General features: G+C 30.2%; 1 protein-coding gene across 3 annotated transcripts in view; it reads left to right on the forward strand.

The window, feature by feature from the left end:
• LOC129963107 (stromal interaction molecule homolog) overlaps positions 1 to 20,268 on the forward strand; it is a 110,029-nt gene that overhangs the window by 48,483 nt on the left and 41,278 nt on the right. For all 3 annotated transcript variants that reach the window (XM_056077179.1, XM_056077181.1, XM_056077180.1), the window contains exon 2: positions 11,941 to 12,062. In XM_056077179.1, coding sequence (XP_055933154.1) covers positions 11,941 to 12,062 — 122 coding nt within the window. The remainder of the gene's footprint in view (positions 1 to 11,940; positions 12,063 to 20,268) is intronic.

A 20,268-nucleotide genomic window follows, 5' to 3' on the forward strand; every position in this document is an offset into this window, starting at 1 on the left:
CATTTTAAATAAACTTTCACGCCTGCTAAGAAATTTTATTTGTGAATTTAACATTTACATCAGTTCTTCCCCAAAAAGCTAGCTTACAAATGAAGAAAGAAATTCCAAATATGTCAGTCTTTAACGCTGATTGAAAATGTAGGATTGATCCATTCTTTACATGATCGGCCTTACAATAAATGATATATTGATCATATTAATAAATATTTTACTATTCATTATAATGTTTTGATTCAGGATCAAAGGATTTTGATAATATAATGCGAATTGTTATTAATAATTATATTAACCACGATCACGGTAAGCGGCGTCCACGATATTCCGATTTTTGCATTTCGTTTTACATGCTTCTTTTTCGGGTGTGTTTTTTTCCCCCCTTGTTTGTCTCTGCTTTTATTATTATACTAGCCGCCTTTGGCGACCAGCCGGTTCGCCAATCTTAATTTTCGTTAAAATTTTAATAATTAAATATTTTATGCAATTCCAACTTTAATAGATTATTCAGCAAAATATTTTAAAACTTCAAATTTTGATAGTCATATAATTCACTCATAATATTATAAAGGCCTTCAGTCATAACGTGATATGTATCTCTCTCATTTTCTGTTACCCCTCGTAGAATTTATGCTTTAAATTAAAGTGTAAAGGATTAATCTGCAATTAATATAATAATATTTTTTACTGAAACAAAGCATTTTTTTTAATAATATGATTACTGATAATAGAGTCACTGAGCGTTTAAACTTTATGGGCACTAAAGAATATCTTTCTTAATTTATGTAATATCTCAAGAATTTGTCAACAAAATTTTCTCAGATTCATCATGAACGGATCGATTCATTAACAATGTTTCATTTTAAATGCATCAAACACTAAGAAAATAAAATGAATCGTTTAAAATAATCGGTCGAAAACAGGTTTAAAAAAACTACTTAAAAAACGATGTACTTAAAACTATAAGCATATATAAAAAATATATATAACTAACATAAATACAATTTACTTACAAAAGCATACAACTAACCTAAAAGTAATTTAAATCGTCCGTTGATAATGGTTGCCATGCCAACAATCAGAACACAGTGCGCATGCGTGAATTTTCTTCGCCTTTTACAGTAACGCAAATGCGTGAATTTTTCTACTCCAGTTGGGGTAACGCTATGCAGATTATACATTTTTAATTTCCTTTATTCTGTGTTATTTTAATTCAAAAGTACTTCAGAATGAATCTGAAACATGGATTAATTAACAATGTTTAATTTTAAATGCATCAAACATTAAGAAACAAACAGAATCGTTTGAAATAATCCGCCGAAAAATCTCAACCCTAGCCTCATTACTGTTGGGAGAAAAAAAGAACTAAAGCCTAAATCATTTGGCGTTGGGGAAAATGGAAGATTATTTTGGCGGAAAAGTTGGCGGTGGGGAAAATGGAAGATTTTTTTGGCGGGAAAGTTAGTTTTTAATTAATAATTAAAATTCTAATTAAAATTTCAAAAAAAGGGACCCCAGTTGCACATTCCCGACCTCTAAGGTATACATGTACCAAATTTGGTAGCTGTATGTCAAATGACCTGGCCTGTAGAGCGCCAACACACACACACACACATTGAGCTTTATTATAAGTATAGATGTATCGTAAAACTGCACTGATATATCTTTCAAAAGACTGACGCAAAACTATATATATATAAATATATATATTGGGAAAATTTGTATTACCAAAAATGCAATTAACAGTTTTGTTTATTACAAATATGATGCTATAATTTAAATTCTTTAGAAAGTAAATTTTTTCAAGATAAAATACTAATGTGTTATTACATAAAATTGGAAGCAAAAATTTAATTTTGAAAATAAACATTGATCATGAAAGAAAGAAAAAATGTACATTTGCATTGTGCACTAATTATGCCTTCTTAATTTATATGAATGATGTGGTACAAGTAGGCGCTTCATCAGAAAAAGTTTTAATCGTTTTCTGACGTAATAATTATTTATGGGTATTAAGTACAGTATTATAAATCGAATTGAGACCATCGAAGTTTTTTTCACTATTGTTTATTGATAAACAAAATAAATTCCAAATTTTTCAATGAAATTCATTGTATCTTTAAAGGAAGGTAATTTCTTGATATTCTTCTTCGTCATCGTTTTCTTCAGACAATATGAATTCTTTTAATTCATCATTGTGGATAATTTCAAAGTCATGGTATCGGTGTCACAAAGAAAAATTTTCTTCTTGATAGGGAAAGAGAAATAAAGGTTAAGGCAAGTTTGCGAATTTTAGAAAGTGGAAAACAACGTATAACCGTCATATAAACGAAATACTCTACAATAGTTAGGATAGTATCAGACTGTGGTGATAGGTATAATGGATACAAGGAAACCCAATTATGGCATAGTATATATATTATTGAAAATTATCATGCCATTTTTATACTTTTATACATAATCTGCCATATTAAGATAACGTTCCCAGTTATATGGATTCTGTGTTGTATAAGGTTTGCTTTCGTGCTTTTTCTCTGTAGTATCAAAGTTTGTATGCTGACACTTCAGGTTCTATGTTCACTCATTTTTATTCGTTACTTTATACACTGTTGAACTGCCTTCATACTGCTGAGAATAAATTTCTGTTCTCTTTTTCTTTCATCTTGCCGCTATTCTTTCTTGATCTTCCTTTCTTCGCTCTTTTTTTTCGGTTCTTTTTCTCTTTTTATTTTTTGTTGATGGATGCTTGTAATATATTGCATTTATATTGCTTCTTTGTTGAGTCAAGAAGTTATAAATTTGAGACGCCATTTATTCGTTTGTTGAGCTCTTGCAGATATATTTGTTTTGTTTATTAGCTGTCACCTTTTAGTTCATTGTACCCAAATCTTGAAATAGAGCTTGAATCGTAAATTTTTCCAGTTTGAAGGATTTTTCTGAGCTGCGATACTAAAGAAGGAGCGAACGTCAAACCAATTTTAATTTCTTGTCCCTGAATTAGCAAAAACTGCAAATTTTTTTGTGGGACTGTTAGTTTTAAATTTCGCTATATGTATCCCTAGAATGAATTCGGAAAATCTGTTGTTCATAGCTTTGATTTTCTGGTCACGATCTGCCTGAATAGGTTTCAATTTAGTTAAGTGTTCAGTCGGTGAATCTCGAATCGGGCGACTCCTCATTTAGGGGCGAAGAGCACCTCTGACATTTCTTATCCCCACAAGACAGCCATTATGGAATGGAAAATTTTAATCGCTTTGTTTGTGAAGACCGCAGGCATTATTCCATTTATTTTTGAGAATTTGGAACGCATTAATATTTTCTGGTTTCCTGGACTTATTGAATGTGCGTTTAATTTTTAAAGAAGCGATTTATATTTTAAGTAGAATCAACACAGAATATATATATATGCTAGTCTTCCTGAAATTTTGCCTTGCCATTTTAATTTTACAACTAAAAGCATATATCCGGAATCTACAATTGCTAATTTTAGTTTATCCTATGTAGGTTATGCTGTTGTATCAGAAATATCAAATAAATTATTTCTGATTATTTTTTTTTAAATCCTACAATATGCGTAATTATAATCCATTGTTATTTTCAAAATCTTATAGAAAATAACAGTAAAATATATCGTGATTACTATATTAAAAAAAATGCTCCCATGTAATCATAACAGATTCTTTTTTTTTAATAAATTTATTAATTTCCGTTTTTATCGGCATCAAATATCCGAAGATAAATGGGGTGCGAAAGGCGGCGAAACAAATTGAAGGTTCATGTCTTTTTCTTTTTTTTTTTTTTTTTTTTTCACTGCGATTTCAGTTGGAAGGTTCATTCCTAGTGCCTTTAAATTTATTTTGAAACGCGGCTAAAAACACGTAAATTTACCAATTTATCAATTAAACATTTCTGTTGTTTTTTTTTTCATTAATGGATGAATTTTATTTTTAGTTTTTGGAAATAACCATGAAATCAATAGCGTAAATATTACAAACATGAAAAATTTCTCAAGATTAAAACACAGTTTTTCATATTCATCGAAATATTATGTTTCTGATTTCTAGGCGGCTTACAATGAAAATATATACATATAATACATTTCATCACTGTTTCATACAGGAAACTTATTTTATTCAGATGCTTATGCTGCTTTACGGTTTGTTAGTCTATCTGATATTGTTCTTTTCAATGTAAATTTTCTTTCTTAAATTGTTGTGAAATGCTCCTGCAGAATCGGTTGTTCCTCCTCCCCCGGGCAAAGCTGTGCTATTGTTCCATTCCATTTTTTAAGTGAACAACTTTCTATTAAATTTTTAAGAATTTTTTTTATCAAATTATTTTGCGAATTACTTCATTGTATTCGCTCACTATTAGTAGGTTATTAATCGCATTTGCAAATACAAAACTTAATCGTTTATCCTTTTTGGAAACAATTGAATTTTCTGAGCTTTTTTTTTTTTTTTTTTTTTTTTTTTTCACAATGCACATTTTTTAAGTATCAATTAGTTCTGAAAATTTGAAAATCTGTTTTTAAAAATTAACTTTTAATGTATGTAATAATAATAATTTTTTTGTTAAATGATTTTCTGCACTTTTATCTTGAATTTATAATTGATTATTATAAATTATATCGAAATTTGTAATCAGATTTTCTCAAGTTTACTACCAGATTGCGCTGCTGTATTAAATCAAAAATTAGTTGGATTAATATATTGATTAATAAATAAATTTTGAAAATATTAATATGGTATATTATTATTAAAATACGAAAGTGCGCAAAATTTCATCTCTACAAGCATAAAACTAAACTAGTTTATTAAAAGTATGAAAAAAGTGTGCTTCTCTGTTTCTAATAAATTTCGGTTTTTGACTTGTTATGTATAATATTTTTCTATGAACCGCAAAGCTACAGCGAAATTATTCAGAAAAAGAAATTTAAAAATTTCTTCCTCCTGTAGCTTTTTACCCATCTTTAACAACTGCAGGAATTCTCTTTCTTGTTTCTTCTCCATTTTTTTTTTTTTTTTAATTTAGAGATAAAGTGATATTGTTGCAAACTCTCAGCTTCGAAACAGCTGCACGGGCGCGATATACGATTACTACTATATGGTCGCCGTGTATAGATAGCGCTGTCCTGAGGCCGTGATCTCAAATATGGTATGTGGTCGTTCGTAAATAAGAAAGTAAAATACAAAAAAAAAAAAAAAAAAGAATACGTAAAATATTTATTTTTATCTAAACAGTAATATTTTTCTGAAATGATTCTTTAATATCAGTAAATCCGTCCAATGTTATTAAAATTTAAATCGGCACATAATTTATTTTCTTTAGTTCAACGTTAAATTATAGTCTTTCTTATGTCAATATGGATCTTAAATAGTTTTTCTTAATCATTGTCATAATATACCAAATGACCGTAATATAATGTATAATTTTCCATTTTGAAATATCTTATTATGAAGACATATTTTGTAATCCAGAAAAAACCTATAATTTGCTATTTCTTTTCGACCGTTTTGAGCACGCATGCGCTTGTATATGCCTTTAAGTGTGTAGATGTGTAGATGGTAAGGAGGGGGGGGGGGTCTTCAGAACGTAGGAAATAAATTTGACTTGTTTTTATAACTTATAACAGTTTCTGATCTACGCATAAAGTAGTTCAGTGCTGAGCTCCAATAGCATCCTCACCAAATACCAATGAGGAATTGTTAGAATGTTACTGGATGTATTGGACCTTCTGAACGATAGTCTCATTTTGTCAGACCCTTACCTGCTGATTTGGTATGAAAGTGAATTCATTGTGAATGCATTAAAATAAATGATTTATTATTCGAGTAAAAAGTTTTTTTTTCATAAAATATTTAAAGCCGAGAGAGATTTAACAAATTCTTACCTTAATACATTTGATTCCTTATTTATAATTGTTAGTTAAGTTATCCCCTCTTTTTTTCTTCGTGTTATGTTTCAAAACGTTTTATCTGAAATATCCGAAACTTTTTCCTAACTGCAGTCCTCTTCCTCCTTCCATTTTGGATTCGATGTGACGAGAGATGTTTTAATAATGCTTAATAATATTTCATTAGGTACGATTTCATTAACTTTGGGGCCCATATTAAACTCCATCGCTTCGATCATAAAAAGCAGTTATCATTTCAATCTTAATATTCTAATGGGGATATTTTATTAAATAAGCACACAGTTTATTTTCTGATTTAGAAAATAAAATAAAAAATTTATCTCTACAAAAGTGCAAACAATTTGTCCCTGCGTTAAAAAAAAAAAAAAAAAAAAAAAAAAAAAAACATTATTAGTTGACTTATAATTTTCTCATTGGTAACTGGCATTCCTGACCTCGCGTATTCACTTAATCCATCGAACCATAAAATAATCTTTTTTTTCACACATTTTCTTTCGGTGTGTGTACCGTCTATTCAGCCGAAGTAACAATGGCTAACAAACACTCCAGCTTTTATCTCTATACCCACGATAAAAGCTGTTGAATGTGCAAGTGCTTTTAAGCTGCGATGCTTGTAAGTCGAGTGGCGGCAACAGGCCATCCCCTCACCCCTTTAATCAACCTCCACGCCGTTGGCCTCGTGCCACGGTCTCCGTTCATTCTTTCGTTTTTGTTGGAAAGGCTTTTCTCCAACCTTGAACGTATGCTACTAAGAATCGGGCACGCGAAATCTTTTAATACAGTTTCACCGTCCTTTCGATAGTGTGAAGTGATTTGGTGTCTTTGCCTTAGGAAATTTTCTTTTTGATTTTGTAGGTATATATATATATATATATATATATATATATAAAGTGTGTTAATTTTTCTTCTCTGGAGTTCAATACTAAAGCACTTGTAGACGAACTGTCGATATTAAAATACAAAGAACTGAAGCGCGATAAATACGTTTCTCAGCCGAGTCTTTTTATTTGTTAATAAAAAAAAGATTCGGAACGGAGAGAAAAAAATGGTTTGAAGAAAATTATATAATTTATGTGAAAATTGCAAAATTGTACTTAAATGTATGAATGTGCATATTTTTTTTAATTATTTGCTTTGACTATTATTATTATTAATGAAATAAAATACTACGACCGTTTGCCAAACTGAATACAAAATATGAAGTAAAAATCAAGTATTTCCTTTAAAATCAAGATGAAATTAATTTAAGAAGAAAATTTACGTTTTTCTTATCATTTCTTTCTTATTACATAAATTCCCATTTTCTTGTTCATGTAAGAATGAAGTAAGCTGGATGGGGGAATACCATCCAGCTTTTTTCTTTTTCTTTCTATGTTTTTACTTTTGAAATTCTGTTATGGAAATGGTCTAACGATTATTATATCTGTTATATAAATAATTAGACGACATAATATGTAATTTTGTCTAAAAGAGCATGTAAAAGCTCATTTCTCTTGATTTATGAATGTATCAAGATCTTAATTAGATAACACATCTTGTTTCAGATATTTATTAGAATTTCAAGCAATATAAAGGATCGTAAAGATAACCCGAAATAATGGCGTTCAAATGATATTTCTTTTAAATTAATTGCTGTTTAAATTTATTAAAAAAATTATGTAGTAAAATCATTGTAATTTCAATGGTCGAGTCATTCAAGTCATTATAGATAAAACGGATAAATGTGATGACTAAATTATTAGTTTTTTTTAATATGCGTTTTTTAATTAATGTAGGTTGTAATCAATCCGTTTGTGCCATTTTGTCGTAGATAGCTGAATATTATAGGTTCGGAAGCTATGCTTTCTGTTAATTTCTCGGAGATATATGGGGTTTCATCCTCGCTTTTTTTTTAAATTCTCCAAATGCTTCGAATTACTTTTTATATATTCTTTTCTAAAAGCTATCATTAAGAAGTATGATGTTAGGTTTGATGATGTCGCCCAAGAAGTGGCAGAGAATTAATTCACCACTTGATGAAAAAAAAATTATAATAATGTGCTGTTTTCTAAAATTGTAACGGAAGTGCCGCGACATCACTGAGCCTTATCATAATCTTCTCAGTTATAAATAACACGCTGTGACAGTAAGATTGACACTCATTCGAGCCAAAAAGATGAAATCAAAAAGAAACTTTTCTAAAAGTTAATTTGCAGGGGTGTTTTTTTTTTTTTCGTTGCTATTTGGAAATGTTGTTGATTGTTATAATTTTGATCCATAATGCAAATTAATTGCTATAAATTAAATATTATGTAAAAAAGATTAACCTTTTTTTTCTATTGTTCTTTTGCATTTAGTAGCAATTTGGACTACATTAATGTTTGGGTAACTACAGCAACAATTTATTTATTTAATTTGATTCACTTTCAAAATCGATAACATTTTTCAAATATGCCTTTTTTATTTATTTATTTATTTTCATTTTGGATTCTTGATATAGTTTCTTAATGCACAAATGTGACTTCATCTATGGGATCAAAGTTTAAAAAATAATACTACTGTAAGAAACTTGTTGCATTGATCATATTTGTTGCTATTGTGTATGTATGATATTTTTGCTGGTGTCAGCACTGATTGATGCTGTTCGGTTAATGAACTTGTTGCGCATAAACTGTACTTAATAGCTTTGTCTTTAAATGGTGAAAATACATTTAGAACTTTCTACAACTGTGAACTAATTGACATTTCTTGGTATTTGCCTTTTGCACCATTACAGTGGACAATAATGCTTTGTAATGTTAATATGTTGTCAACGATTAAATGTACTATAGGAAGAGTATCATTAACTTCTAAACAATAGTAATTATCGAAATAATTTCATTGCGATAATTATTCGTTTATATGAGAAGATTAGTTTGAATTGCCTTTCTTTTTCAGTCGTAAGATAGTTAGTTATAGAGAAGTGAAAATTTCAAGCTTCCATCATCATTAACTTTTCCTTTATGCTGGATTATCCATCTTTGAACTTGAGCGGAATTTTCATCTTGCCTGCAAACATATATTTCTCTCGTTGGAATCGATTCAAAATTACTCAAGATATCGTGTTCAAAGATAAAATCTGGGAATATTGCTCAAAAACACCCTCATGTGCTTCGCCGGTTGAGTTCCGTGCAGACAATGCACGGTGATTTGTGCTCAATTAGTTGCATTCTGTCACCTCTTAACATAACTATCACGAGTTTTGAAACATCGTGTCTATAATTGGCAAATTACATATATGGATTACAAATAGCTGTATTAGATTGCTGAAATACCTCTTTGCCCTTTCTCTAAGTTAATGGAAGTAATCTATTCATTAAAAGTCTTAAATAATTAAGGACTAACTGGATTATTTATCAATAAAAAAAACGCACTTTATATATAAGTGCGTATGCATCTTTGGAAGGTTTCTTGCCTGACTTGTTTTTTATATATGTAAGCACTGATTTTTAAATCTTTAATAAGAAATTGGTACATAAATAAATTCTTACCATTGCAGATAGTGAGATATAACGAATTTGAAATTTTATGCAAATATATTTTATTTAACAAAATAATTTCCTGCCATTTGAATTGCATATTCCCAACGAGTTATAAGCTTACATATCTGGCGTGTATAAAGATTCCTCGAGCCGTTTAAATTATCACCTGTGTGATTTCATCTTGGTTGCAGAAATGTTTTTGACGCAAATGATTACCCCTGGCCCAAAACAGTTGACAGTCTGATGGAGCAGTGTTGTGGAAGAGGTAATGAGGGAGAGCAATGTCAAAAGATGAGGTAAAAGTTGCCAACCATGTGTGCTTGTCATTTTCTTGGCCGTTTTCGCTCTATGAGGCTTGGCATTTTCTTTCCTACTGATTAGTACTGCCGCTTTTGACATAGTGTAGTTGCAATTATTTGCAACTGGGATGAATACACCTTATCTGTGTCGGTTTTGCCCCTCTCTAGGAATCTGTACAAAACAAGAGCTAGTCCACCAAACACATATTTCCTATTGCTGATGAATGTTCGTGGTTGTGCCATTATATAATTCTTATTTCTTGTCACATGTTTATATCTGAACCAGGAATGGAGTTTTCTTGTGACGTGACAGCAATGAAGAGTAGGTGGTGAGCCGCTGAAAATTAGTTTTCCTCCGCCGATCCATGAGACATCGACTTGTTAAGCTATGCTCTGATTTCTTTTCAATAAATTGCTCTCTCTTTTTACTTGCTGAGCTTCCATGTCTTATGAAGGTGCAGTCGAATATTTTTCTCCAGTACTCCAAACTCTGTTAAAATATGTTGTAATGGGAAACATATTGATTGTACTGTGAAAACACGGGTCACATTGGATGTGTGACGCGGGTTACATTGAACGTCCTCCTTGAGCATAACCTCATCGATAGTGGGTGAATTCCCAATTCTCTTGGAGATCCATCAACTGAAGCACATTCGCGCTAAAGTCTTTAAAACAAGGAGCATTTTTTTCAATGAACTTCGCTAGGGTTGCAGTCCGATTTGAACTCGTAAAACAAACATTATCGTAAGACATCCTATGATATCGCCAGATTTATTTCAAGATTGCACTTTCTATATAAATGCTTTTGACACGTCCGTCATGCCTCACGAACTCTGCTCTTACTGACGGTTGACAGGAATATCAAGTTCTGATGTCATGTCGGCAGGATTGCCGACAGCTGCCGTTTGAATTTCACTTTCTCCTTCCCCGGCACAAACTTTTTTTGTATAGCTGAAATTTGCATGTCTGCATGCTTTTGTCTTATGAAAGTGGTTATTATTTTCTATTTTTAACTTTGCAAATTTTCATTGATGAAATTGCTGTGATTGTAGCTACTCTAAATATTTATTGGTAAAAGAAAGATTTTATTTTGACATACATTATTTCAATAATTCATAATCGATATTAAATGTCAGTGCTTTTTTCAAATTTTGTAAGAATAATTGATATGGCAGATATTCAGTTAACAGTATCACTTTTTCGCATGAAAATGTTTAAAGATTATATTGAAAATTTTATGAGTTGTGTGCACTTTCTATTTACAAATGTAACTGTAATGCACTTTGAATAAACAAGTGTGATTTGTGAAACGTGAAGAAATATTCATGCATGTTCAAATATTTACAAAGGACTTTTGCTGCAATATATTTGATCTAAGGTAAAATACAAAAATGTTTCACCTTGTGACCTGAAATTATAGCATACCTAATATTTATAAGAAAAACAGATATAGAAACTTTTGACTTCTTAATAAAATGTCATGCATGACTAATGCATGCATTCTCTATCCCAATTTGAGAACTACTATTTAAACATCGATGAATTCTAAATATCAAATATAGAAAATCAATGAAGTGTGTGATTTTAACGCTTTTATTTCCCATCACTGAAATGATTAATATTTAATAAAAATAGGGGAGCTTTTTTAAAAAAGCGTTGGATATTCGTTAGTTTTTACTTTCTTTTAATCGAAGTATAGAGAAAGTATAGTAATCGTCAAAAAATGCGAACTCGAGATTTTGACGAATCTCCGTGTTTTAGACTTCCCTTAGTTCGAAAAATACATTTTTGGAAAATGTCCGCCAGTCTATGACAAAAATAACGTAAAAACGCTTTAATCTAGATGGCTGAAATTTGGTATACTGTCTTTACATTAAAAATTGGGTTTTTTTTTTTTTTTTTTTTTTTTTTAAGTTTTGAGTAAAATTTGTTCTGAAGAAGTTTGTCTGTCGAATATAAGTTAACACATAACCACGAAATGAAGAAATCTTGACAGATAAAATACAGTACACAGATTTAAAATCTATAATGTAGATACTTTAAATTTTAAGCAAAATCCAAGAAAGGGTTTTCCCTTCTGTCGGTTTGTACTTTCAGAAACATATAAACGCAATAACTTAAATATATCAAATTTAGTAAGCATCAGCTAAATATTTATTTCACTGAGCATACTGAAAAATATATTCATTTATAAAACTTTATAATAAAATGTATTTGCTAATCCTTGCAGACTGGGACTGTGCTGCCGTGCTTGCGTGCGACGACCCTGTGGGTTACGAGGCTATCCGGAGTCTTCACCGACAGCTGGACGACGACGCCAACGGCAGCATCGATGTCTCGGAAACCGACGAGGTGAGCACATTTAGCATTTAGATCTTTTTTTTTTTTTTTTTTTTTTTTTTTTTGCATGAAGCTTATATATGTGACTGTAAACAATACAACAAAGATGCTGCATTTGATGCAATGTTCAGAGGTTTAATATGGTGATCGAATCAATGTTATAACCTGCTGAAACACAAAAGAGTGAGACATTTCAGATTTAAAAGAGAAAAGACCGCGAGAAAATGTTTGTGCTATTATATTCTTGTTTGATATCTTTAAATAAACTGGTTAACCGAACTTGTTTTCCTGTAAAATTTGTGCTTGGACTTCCCAGAGGGTTACTATTTTTGTTCTGTATTAAAGCAAAACTTTAAAAAAATTATAGTATTGGCGAGTTTTAAAATTTAAGTGAATCAGGCATGAAGTATAATAAGTGTCCAATTTGGACCAACTTTGGAATTCGCGTAAGGAGATTGAAGAATGGAAGGCACATCGATATAACTTGTACTGCTTAGCTGAATTCGGCGCACATACATAAAAGAGAGAGAAAGGAAAACAGCAATGAAATTTAAATAAATATTTATATCTTGCTCAAAGCATATATTTATTTTAAAAGTGCAATATGTGCTAATATAATTATGAAATTAGATGAAATACATTTTTTTGTGTTGTGTATTGTGTTTCTATTTATCTACATTGGAGGAAAATAAAATTCAGAAAACTATAATGGCATTACTCTAAAAAAAAAAAAAAATGACTGCAGACTCTTGCTAGGACCTACTTAAGGGTTACTGAATAATTCATTTTAATAATTTATAGCTCATTTTCAATTTAAAATTTATTTTAAACAAAAAGAACAGCAGAAAATTTGTTAATGGCATATATTTGCTATTGCTGTATATGACTTTCTCTCATCGTTTAATGTTTTTATGTCACGGGGGGGGGAATTGATCTTGATTTAGAGTAAGTCAAAAAAAGTATTAAATTTTTCGCATTATTGAATAATAAATAAACCGCGCAACGCGATCGAAAGGGATGAAAATTTCTCATCGTCATGCCTAGGTAGTATGGAAGCGAAGGCAGTACTTCCCATTAGAGCTGTTGGCGAGGTATACTGTTGCAGAGCCCACTTTGTCTATTCATTCTACTATATTTAACCGCTTCTTGGGCCTTTGCAGCTGTCGAATGTAAAGTTGTAAGGGCCATCACCAGCCACGATACAACCGCTCAAATAGGAGGTACGTCTCGTCATCTGTAGAGGAAAGTCAACCCTGCACCACTTCTGTACTCACCAAGATGGCAAGAACTAACCACCTTGCTGGAAGCTACTCATTTTTGAGCCCTCCCCCTCTGGGCTATCTTTCGAAGAAAATTGTTTAATTGTTCTTCAAAAAACTTTCTATTCCAATGGTGTGTAATCTATCTTTTAGGCCAAATTCCCATTTTTGAAGCCCGGAGATCAACAATGGGCAGTATTTTGAAGCTCCATATGCAACACGAAACTTATGAGCACCTACGGTGGTTTAATACTTTTATTATACACAGGAAACATGGTATCAAAAATACTTTGTTTTGTCCTCTTGACGTCCCATTTTAACAATCACAGCTGTCGATCACGATATAGATTTAAAGAAAAATCAAAATACACTTTTTGAAGAGTATAAATTCTCTTTCAAATAATTTAGAACATTTTACCGTAAACCTTTATTTCAACACGCATTATTGAATTTTTTTTTTTGGGGGGGGGTGCCTTTACAATATTTTTTATAAGGTGTTTATTAAAATCTCGCGAATTTTTAAATCAAAGCACCAACTGACCTTATGTAATTACCGAATAATGAAAAAAAAATGATAAAAGTAACTTTATCGAAATAGGTAGATATTCATTCATAAGTTATCAGTGTTTGAAATCAATTTTTTTTTTTTTTTTTTTTCCTTCATGGCAGTTAAGAGTTGGCACGACTCTGATTCTGCCCTTGTCTTGGAATGATATGGCATCCTGAAAAGTAAGAAAGGCCAAACATTTTGGGAACAGTTCTCTGACATGGAAAATAGAAGGATCATTTCCACAGCATCCAAAAGAACAATAGTGTAGTGATCTTGGATGTAGGGTCATTGCCCTTCAGCAGTCGAGTTGTTGGGCCTCAGATACTTTTCAAAAATAATTTTCACTTGACGCCTAAAATTAGCTCTACGCTGAGAAAGTTTTGACGCGAAATGACAGTTAAATCGTGTTCCTACAGTTCGTTTGTCATAAAGTTAATATCAATTTCACATCTATTTGATTTTATTTATGCATTATTTAATTATTTCATAAAATGATATTAAGATGTAGTGGTGTTATACAGTTGTGATTCGCTTTTTAATTTTCATAATACTATCATTAATTTCATTCGTTTGAAAAACTTATATTTCTAGTATAAAAAAATGACAGAAAAATTTATTATTCTATTATTTATTATTCTAGTATTTAAAGTTAAAATACGATATATGTATAAAGAATCTTTTTCTGCTAAATATATGTATATTATTAGATTCATTCAAATAAGGCTCTATATAGAGTATAGAGTAATATTGTGTAAAGTATAAAAGACTGTCAAGAGTAATATTGTGTAAAGCCCAAATAGAGTAATATTGTGCATAGAGTAATATTGTGTAAAACCTAAAAGACTGTCACTGAATTTATAACGGGCTGTCTTTGGCAACCAACAAGTTCGCCTGGACTATTGGCTGTATTTAATTTCCATTAAATTTCTTATGCATAACTTTGATGTTCATGATTATTTTTAAGCATCAAATTGTGATAGACATGAGAGCCGTATTATTTTCATAGCTTCGCATATGTTCTGTTTATTTCTTATATGAACAATCCGAATGGATATGGCACCATCGTGCCATTAAAAATTTAAATACTGAGCTTATCTACTTTTAAATGCACATTGTCTTTTGTGATAGCATACTTTTGCTTTTTGTTTCCTCATGTAAACTGCGCATATAATTATCAAAATCTTTCTTCCGAAACTTTCAATAATGGTAGAAAATCATTCGATTAAGCACTTGATAAAGCAATCAATAATGATTTGAGTTTCATTGCTCTGAAATCTATGAAACTATGAAATCTATCGTTTCAAATTATGCAAAAAAATCTTTTTTTAAAAATTTCCAAAATTCATGATAATATTTGTATAACTATTAAATTGATATTATTTAAAAAAATGATTTTTTTGAATTTTAAAATGATGTGAAATTTAATTTTGTACAATTATATTTTTGGAATTTATTACCAAAATATCGCTTGAATTTCAATTAATTGAAATTCTAATTAAATTTTCAAAAGAATTTCTCAAATTCAAACGACGCATTTTCTTATTTTATAAAATATATCTGTGACAAATTTGACGGTTTAATATAAACGTGTTTCCTGTGTAGCGTCAATTCACTTACACTTTCTCCTTCTGTTATTAATAAAGATTTATGAATTATTATTTGTTTATAGGTTTTCTCAAGTTTAACTATAGAAACCTATCAGTGCTTTTCATCATTTTCTTAAAATTATAGAATCACCAAAACGCAAAAATTTCGATCCTCCCCCCCCCTTTTATGTTTTGTTTTGAACAATGTACTTTTATGATTGTTGATGTTTCTTACGTCAGAATGAAAAAGCAACCAAACGTGCTTACTTCTGAGGAAAAGATTCTTATGTCATCGGAATTCTGACACATTAAAAAAGATTTAGTTGATTCAACTTTCTGCATTCCGTTGTGGGACTTGGTTACGGCGGTGTTAAAATGGTACCAGCAAAATTCGAACATTTATCTTTTTCACGGAGTTATTTTTAAAAATTACAAGAGTTGCAAGAACTTTAAGAAGGTTATTTTTTATATTCTATCATTTGCTGGTATCTGATGTGAAATATAAGTAAAATATGTGAAAGATGAAATCATCGTGAAGGAGAAAAAAAAAATATCTTTACTCATGAAAATGGTATGTAGTATAAATGATTGTTTTTCCTGAAGCAGAATATTTTATTTATGATGAAGTTTCCATGACTTTTCATAGACTATTTAATAGTTGCAATATAAGTTAAGAGTGAATGACTACTAAACACATTGTGAACATCAGTAGGTACCATTCTGTTATTCTCTTAAGATTATTTTTTTCCCTTCTCAAATTTTTTGAAGTTTAGTTTTGCTTACTGCACTCTATTCATTTTCAATCAGCACTACTCAGGCAGACAATGAAATTTTCTTAGTTTTAAAGAAGATAATAGGAATTGACGATTCCCCCCATCCCCTCATAAAAAGAATAAACTCTTAATAATTTCTGGCGAGCATAGTTTGCTCCAGAAAGTTCATGCCGAGCTAAAATCATTATTTCAGTTCAAGGCGATAATTTTTAATACACTGAAACTCTAGATTTTCAGGATGCGGGGAGTTTGCCCAAGATATTTCTTGCATGCATCGCATGTTTTATTGATTGATTGAATTATTTCTGTAAAGTCTCAAACTTTTGTGTTTTTATCTTTTCAGAATGCTTATTATTTCACATTTTGATATTGCATTTTGGATTTTCTTTAAACCCTTTTTCCAGATGCGAAAATTTAATGTATTGATATTCTGCAGCGTGTTTTTGATTTTCTTTTTAGTTAAAGTTTTTAACTTTTACCATTTTATTGATGTTAATAGTTTAGAATTAAATTGCTCCATAAAATCATGCAAAATAAACCATTTGGAATAAAAATAGATTTTTTTTTTTTTGTTCATTGAAACTTATAGCCCATTGCAATTAGTTAAAAGTTTTTTTATATGTTGTATGTATTGATTAATTTATGGCGTAAAAGCTAGATAGGGTGCCATTTTTGGACAGAAACATCGATAATGCATCGGCAGTTCTGCATCAGTTACTAGGAATTCTATTTTCTATGTTTGGGAATCATTTTCTCCTATTTCATCTACTTTAACAGTGGTTGCCGATCTATCATTTTTTAATAACATGTCCTATGCTTGAAACAAAATTTAGGAAAAAAGAAAGTTATTTTTAAGTTTGAGGTTCAAATACATTAATTTCTGTTTTGTTTGAATCGTGTTTACAAATTCCTCTGCAAACTACAAAATATGTGCGTGCTGGCAAATACTGTTGATTTTATGATTTCCTGGATTTTATTTTTTACAATATGTTCGGAATTTTATTTTTGGAAAAGCCCTTCAGACGAAATAATTAATCATAATTTTACAGTTTAAAACATAGAGTTTTTGAATTCCTGAACATGAAAAAAAAAATATTTGAATACTCGGTGAAAGTACAATTACCAAGTGCTACACGAAAAGAAATGATTGCTTTATATTTAGAATATAATAATAACGACAAATAGTTTGCATGTAATTTGACAAAAAAGTGTGAAAAGCTCTTGCATTGACTTTTTGATATGCAAAAAATGATTTTACTTTTTTGCTATATAACCAGACGTTCTTGAGTGATTTCGATGATTTTTCAAAAAGTATCCAAAATTATTTTTTCAATAACAGTTTGTCAGTGAAACTGTATTTAGGAAGAGCGTCGATTGGAAAGCTGTGAGATGTATGGTCCAAAATTTGATTAAGATTCACAATGCTGTTGTCTGGAGACCAAATATCGAATTCCACCTATTTCATTGAATTTCTAAGTTACTGTTCAGATGAATTTACTCGTCCAAAAGAATATTCTTTTCAAAACCTTTTTTTTTTTTTTTTTTTTTCAGATTTAGGGGAGGCTGAAATAAATTATAATGTTTAGATTCTATATATGAGAAAATGAAAAGATATAATATGGCATTAGGAATCAATTCGATGCAGAAAAATTCCAATTTTCAACGCTGCAGTCTGATAAAGCTTATTTTATGTCATATACTATTGCAGCAATTTTAATGTTTTTATAAAAAGGGCCAACGTTTGCTAAAACAACAGAAATCTAGTTATCGGCAAATTTCTGCTATAGGCACTGACATTAAAGTGTTTATTATGTTAGTGTCTGCTTACGCCATGCATTCCTTACGAGTTTATTTTGTTTTCTGTAATCGTAAGCAAAAATATTCATTCCATTTGAGTAGTATATTTCGAAAGAGATTTAATCAAATAATTTGAGATATAACAAATGCTCTGAAATTTATTTTCTTTTTCGCTTTTAAGAAATGTACTCAGATGCACTGACGCTCTTACTCCGTGTAAATTTGAAATTTTAATATTTGACGATTTGTAAGTAATAATGAATCTTTAAAAATAATTCTAAATAATAAAAAAAATCATTAAGCTCGATAAAATATGGTTTTAAATTAATAATCAAAATTTTCGGTAACATTTTTTTTTCCTTCATAAGAAATAAAACTGCCTTTTAAATCTTTAGAGTCCAATTTGTTATAGATTGCGAAATATTTACAAAAAAATAAATATCTCTCATAAAGGACTTTTGACTCATTTGCAGTGCGGGACGTAAAATGCCATTATTTGAAGATTTAACAGTTTCCAGAAATGAAATCTCATTTTTCCATTAAGCGGAACTGTAACAACTGAGATTTTCACTTCATCCGGTATCAACCAATTTCTGGTAATTAAAAGATTGTAACTGTTCAGTCTTTAAGTGACAGCCTCTTAAAATAAATCTTCTGTTTTCGATTCTATTCCGGGCGCTTGCAATTCGATTCCGGGTCTTCGGAAAGTGAATAACGACGCCGGTCTCTTCATCCGCATTTGCACTTCTGAATCAATAAAGCTTTGCTTCACCGATTGTCGCCATCGTATTTCATTTTCCGCGAGTCATCCAAGCTGCTCGTAACAGATGAGTTAGTCTGCCGCCGACGCCTTATGATTTTTATAGTCGTCCAGTTAAGTGAAAAATAGCTCTGTGTGCGCTTTTTTCTCTGTCCCAAACAAAAGTGGTTTCTTCTTTCTAATGAGTGCCTTATTATCACAGCTTCTCGATTTTTCCTTCTTCCTCCACTGAAGTGCCGTCATCCTGTCCATGATAATGCGATAGGTTTCTGAGAACGTTTTAAATTAACGTTAGATTCTATTTGTGCTTGGCAGCGGTGGAGACGAAACAAAGCTTTATAGTTATTACCGTTTATATTTAACAGTTATTTTCTCCATTGTTTTGTTTCTGTTAATGTATCTTATTCTCTGTTCTGTTGATTGTTTTTTAGCAATACGACCCCTCAGTTGCTGATTTGTTGCACACTCCTGGATCTCATTGCGAATTATTGTTAGACTTTATTTAAAGAATCTGCATTTAGGTTTGGTAGCTGTACATGCGAATTTATCTTTGAAAAGTTTATTTTCTTTTAAGCTAATCTCTCTGTTTGGAATACATAACTTCTCGTACATCAAGTTTCTGTGATTGACTGCAATTTATAGAGAAAGTTTAATTAATTAATTTTAATTTTTTTATCTGTTTTATAGATTCCGAAATTTTATTTGCTTAGCGATGAAAATATCGTAGGTCAGTAATTATAAGTTCAATTAAAATCCCTCACTTTTCCCTTCAAATTAGAATTACTTTTTCTTTTGAAATGCAATAAAATATTGAATTTTTTAAAAATGAAATTGCCTATCAATTTTTTTTTATCAGTATTCTTCTGAACAATAACTTTTCTCCCATTTTACGCTCTCTTTTCTAAATCAGTACATTACATTTATCAAACTTGATATTTTCAGCAAATTTGTGATTTGAGAGAGGTGAGCCTCCTAATTGTTCACCTCCGGCTAGTTAATAAATTTGTTATTAAGTTTAATAAATATATCTGAAACCTAAATTTTCAGTGCACTTTGTTAGTTTTTCGCCGTCCATATATAGATGAGAAATGCAAATATATTTATAAGTTTGCAAATTTTCATTTAAAAATTTAAAATGCAATTAAATATTTTAATTTCAAAAACAGCATATTTATGGAATTTAAATTAACCTATATAAAACTTCATAAAAATATAATAGATTTCGGTGTATCATTTCTTATGTAGACAATAAGTAAGCATTAAAATTGTAGTTTAAAGAAATAATCTTTTAGTAAATTTAATATTGCTTCACCCGACAACCATGTTTATGAAGATATTTCATTTCACCGTTTTTTAATCTCTTGCACTATAATGCCGTGACTGATCCGTGCAAGGAATTTTTGAAATTTTAATATTTAAATCTGCAGTTAAATGAAAGTATTTAGTAATTTAAAAGACATACTTTACTCCGAAACACTTCAATATTTCAAGGA

This window comes from Argiope bruennichi, chromosome 3 (assembly GCF_947563725.1).
Source record: "Argiope bruennichi chromosome 3, qqArgBrue1.1, whole genome shotgun sequence".
NCBI classification, from domain to species: domain Eukaryota; kingdom Metazoa; phylum Arthropoda; class Arachnida; order Araneae; family Araneidae; genus Argiope; species Argiope bruennichi.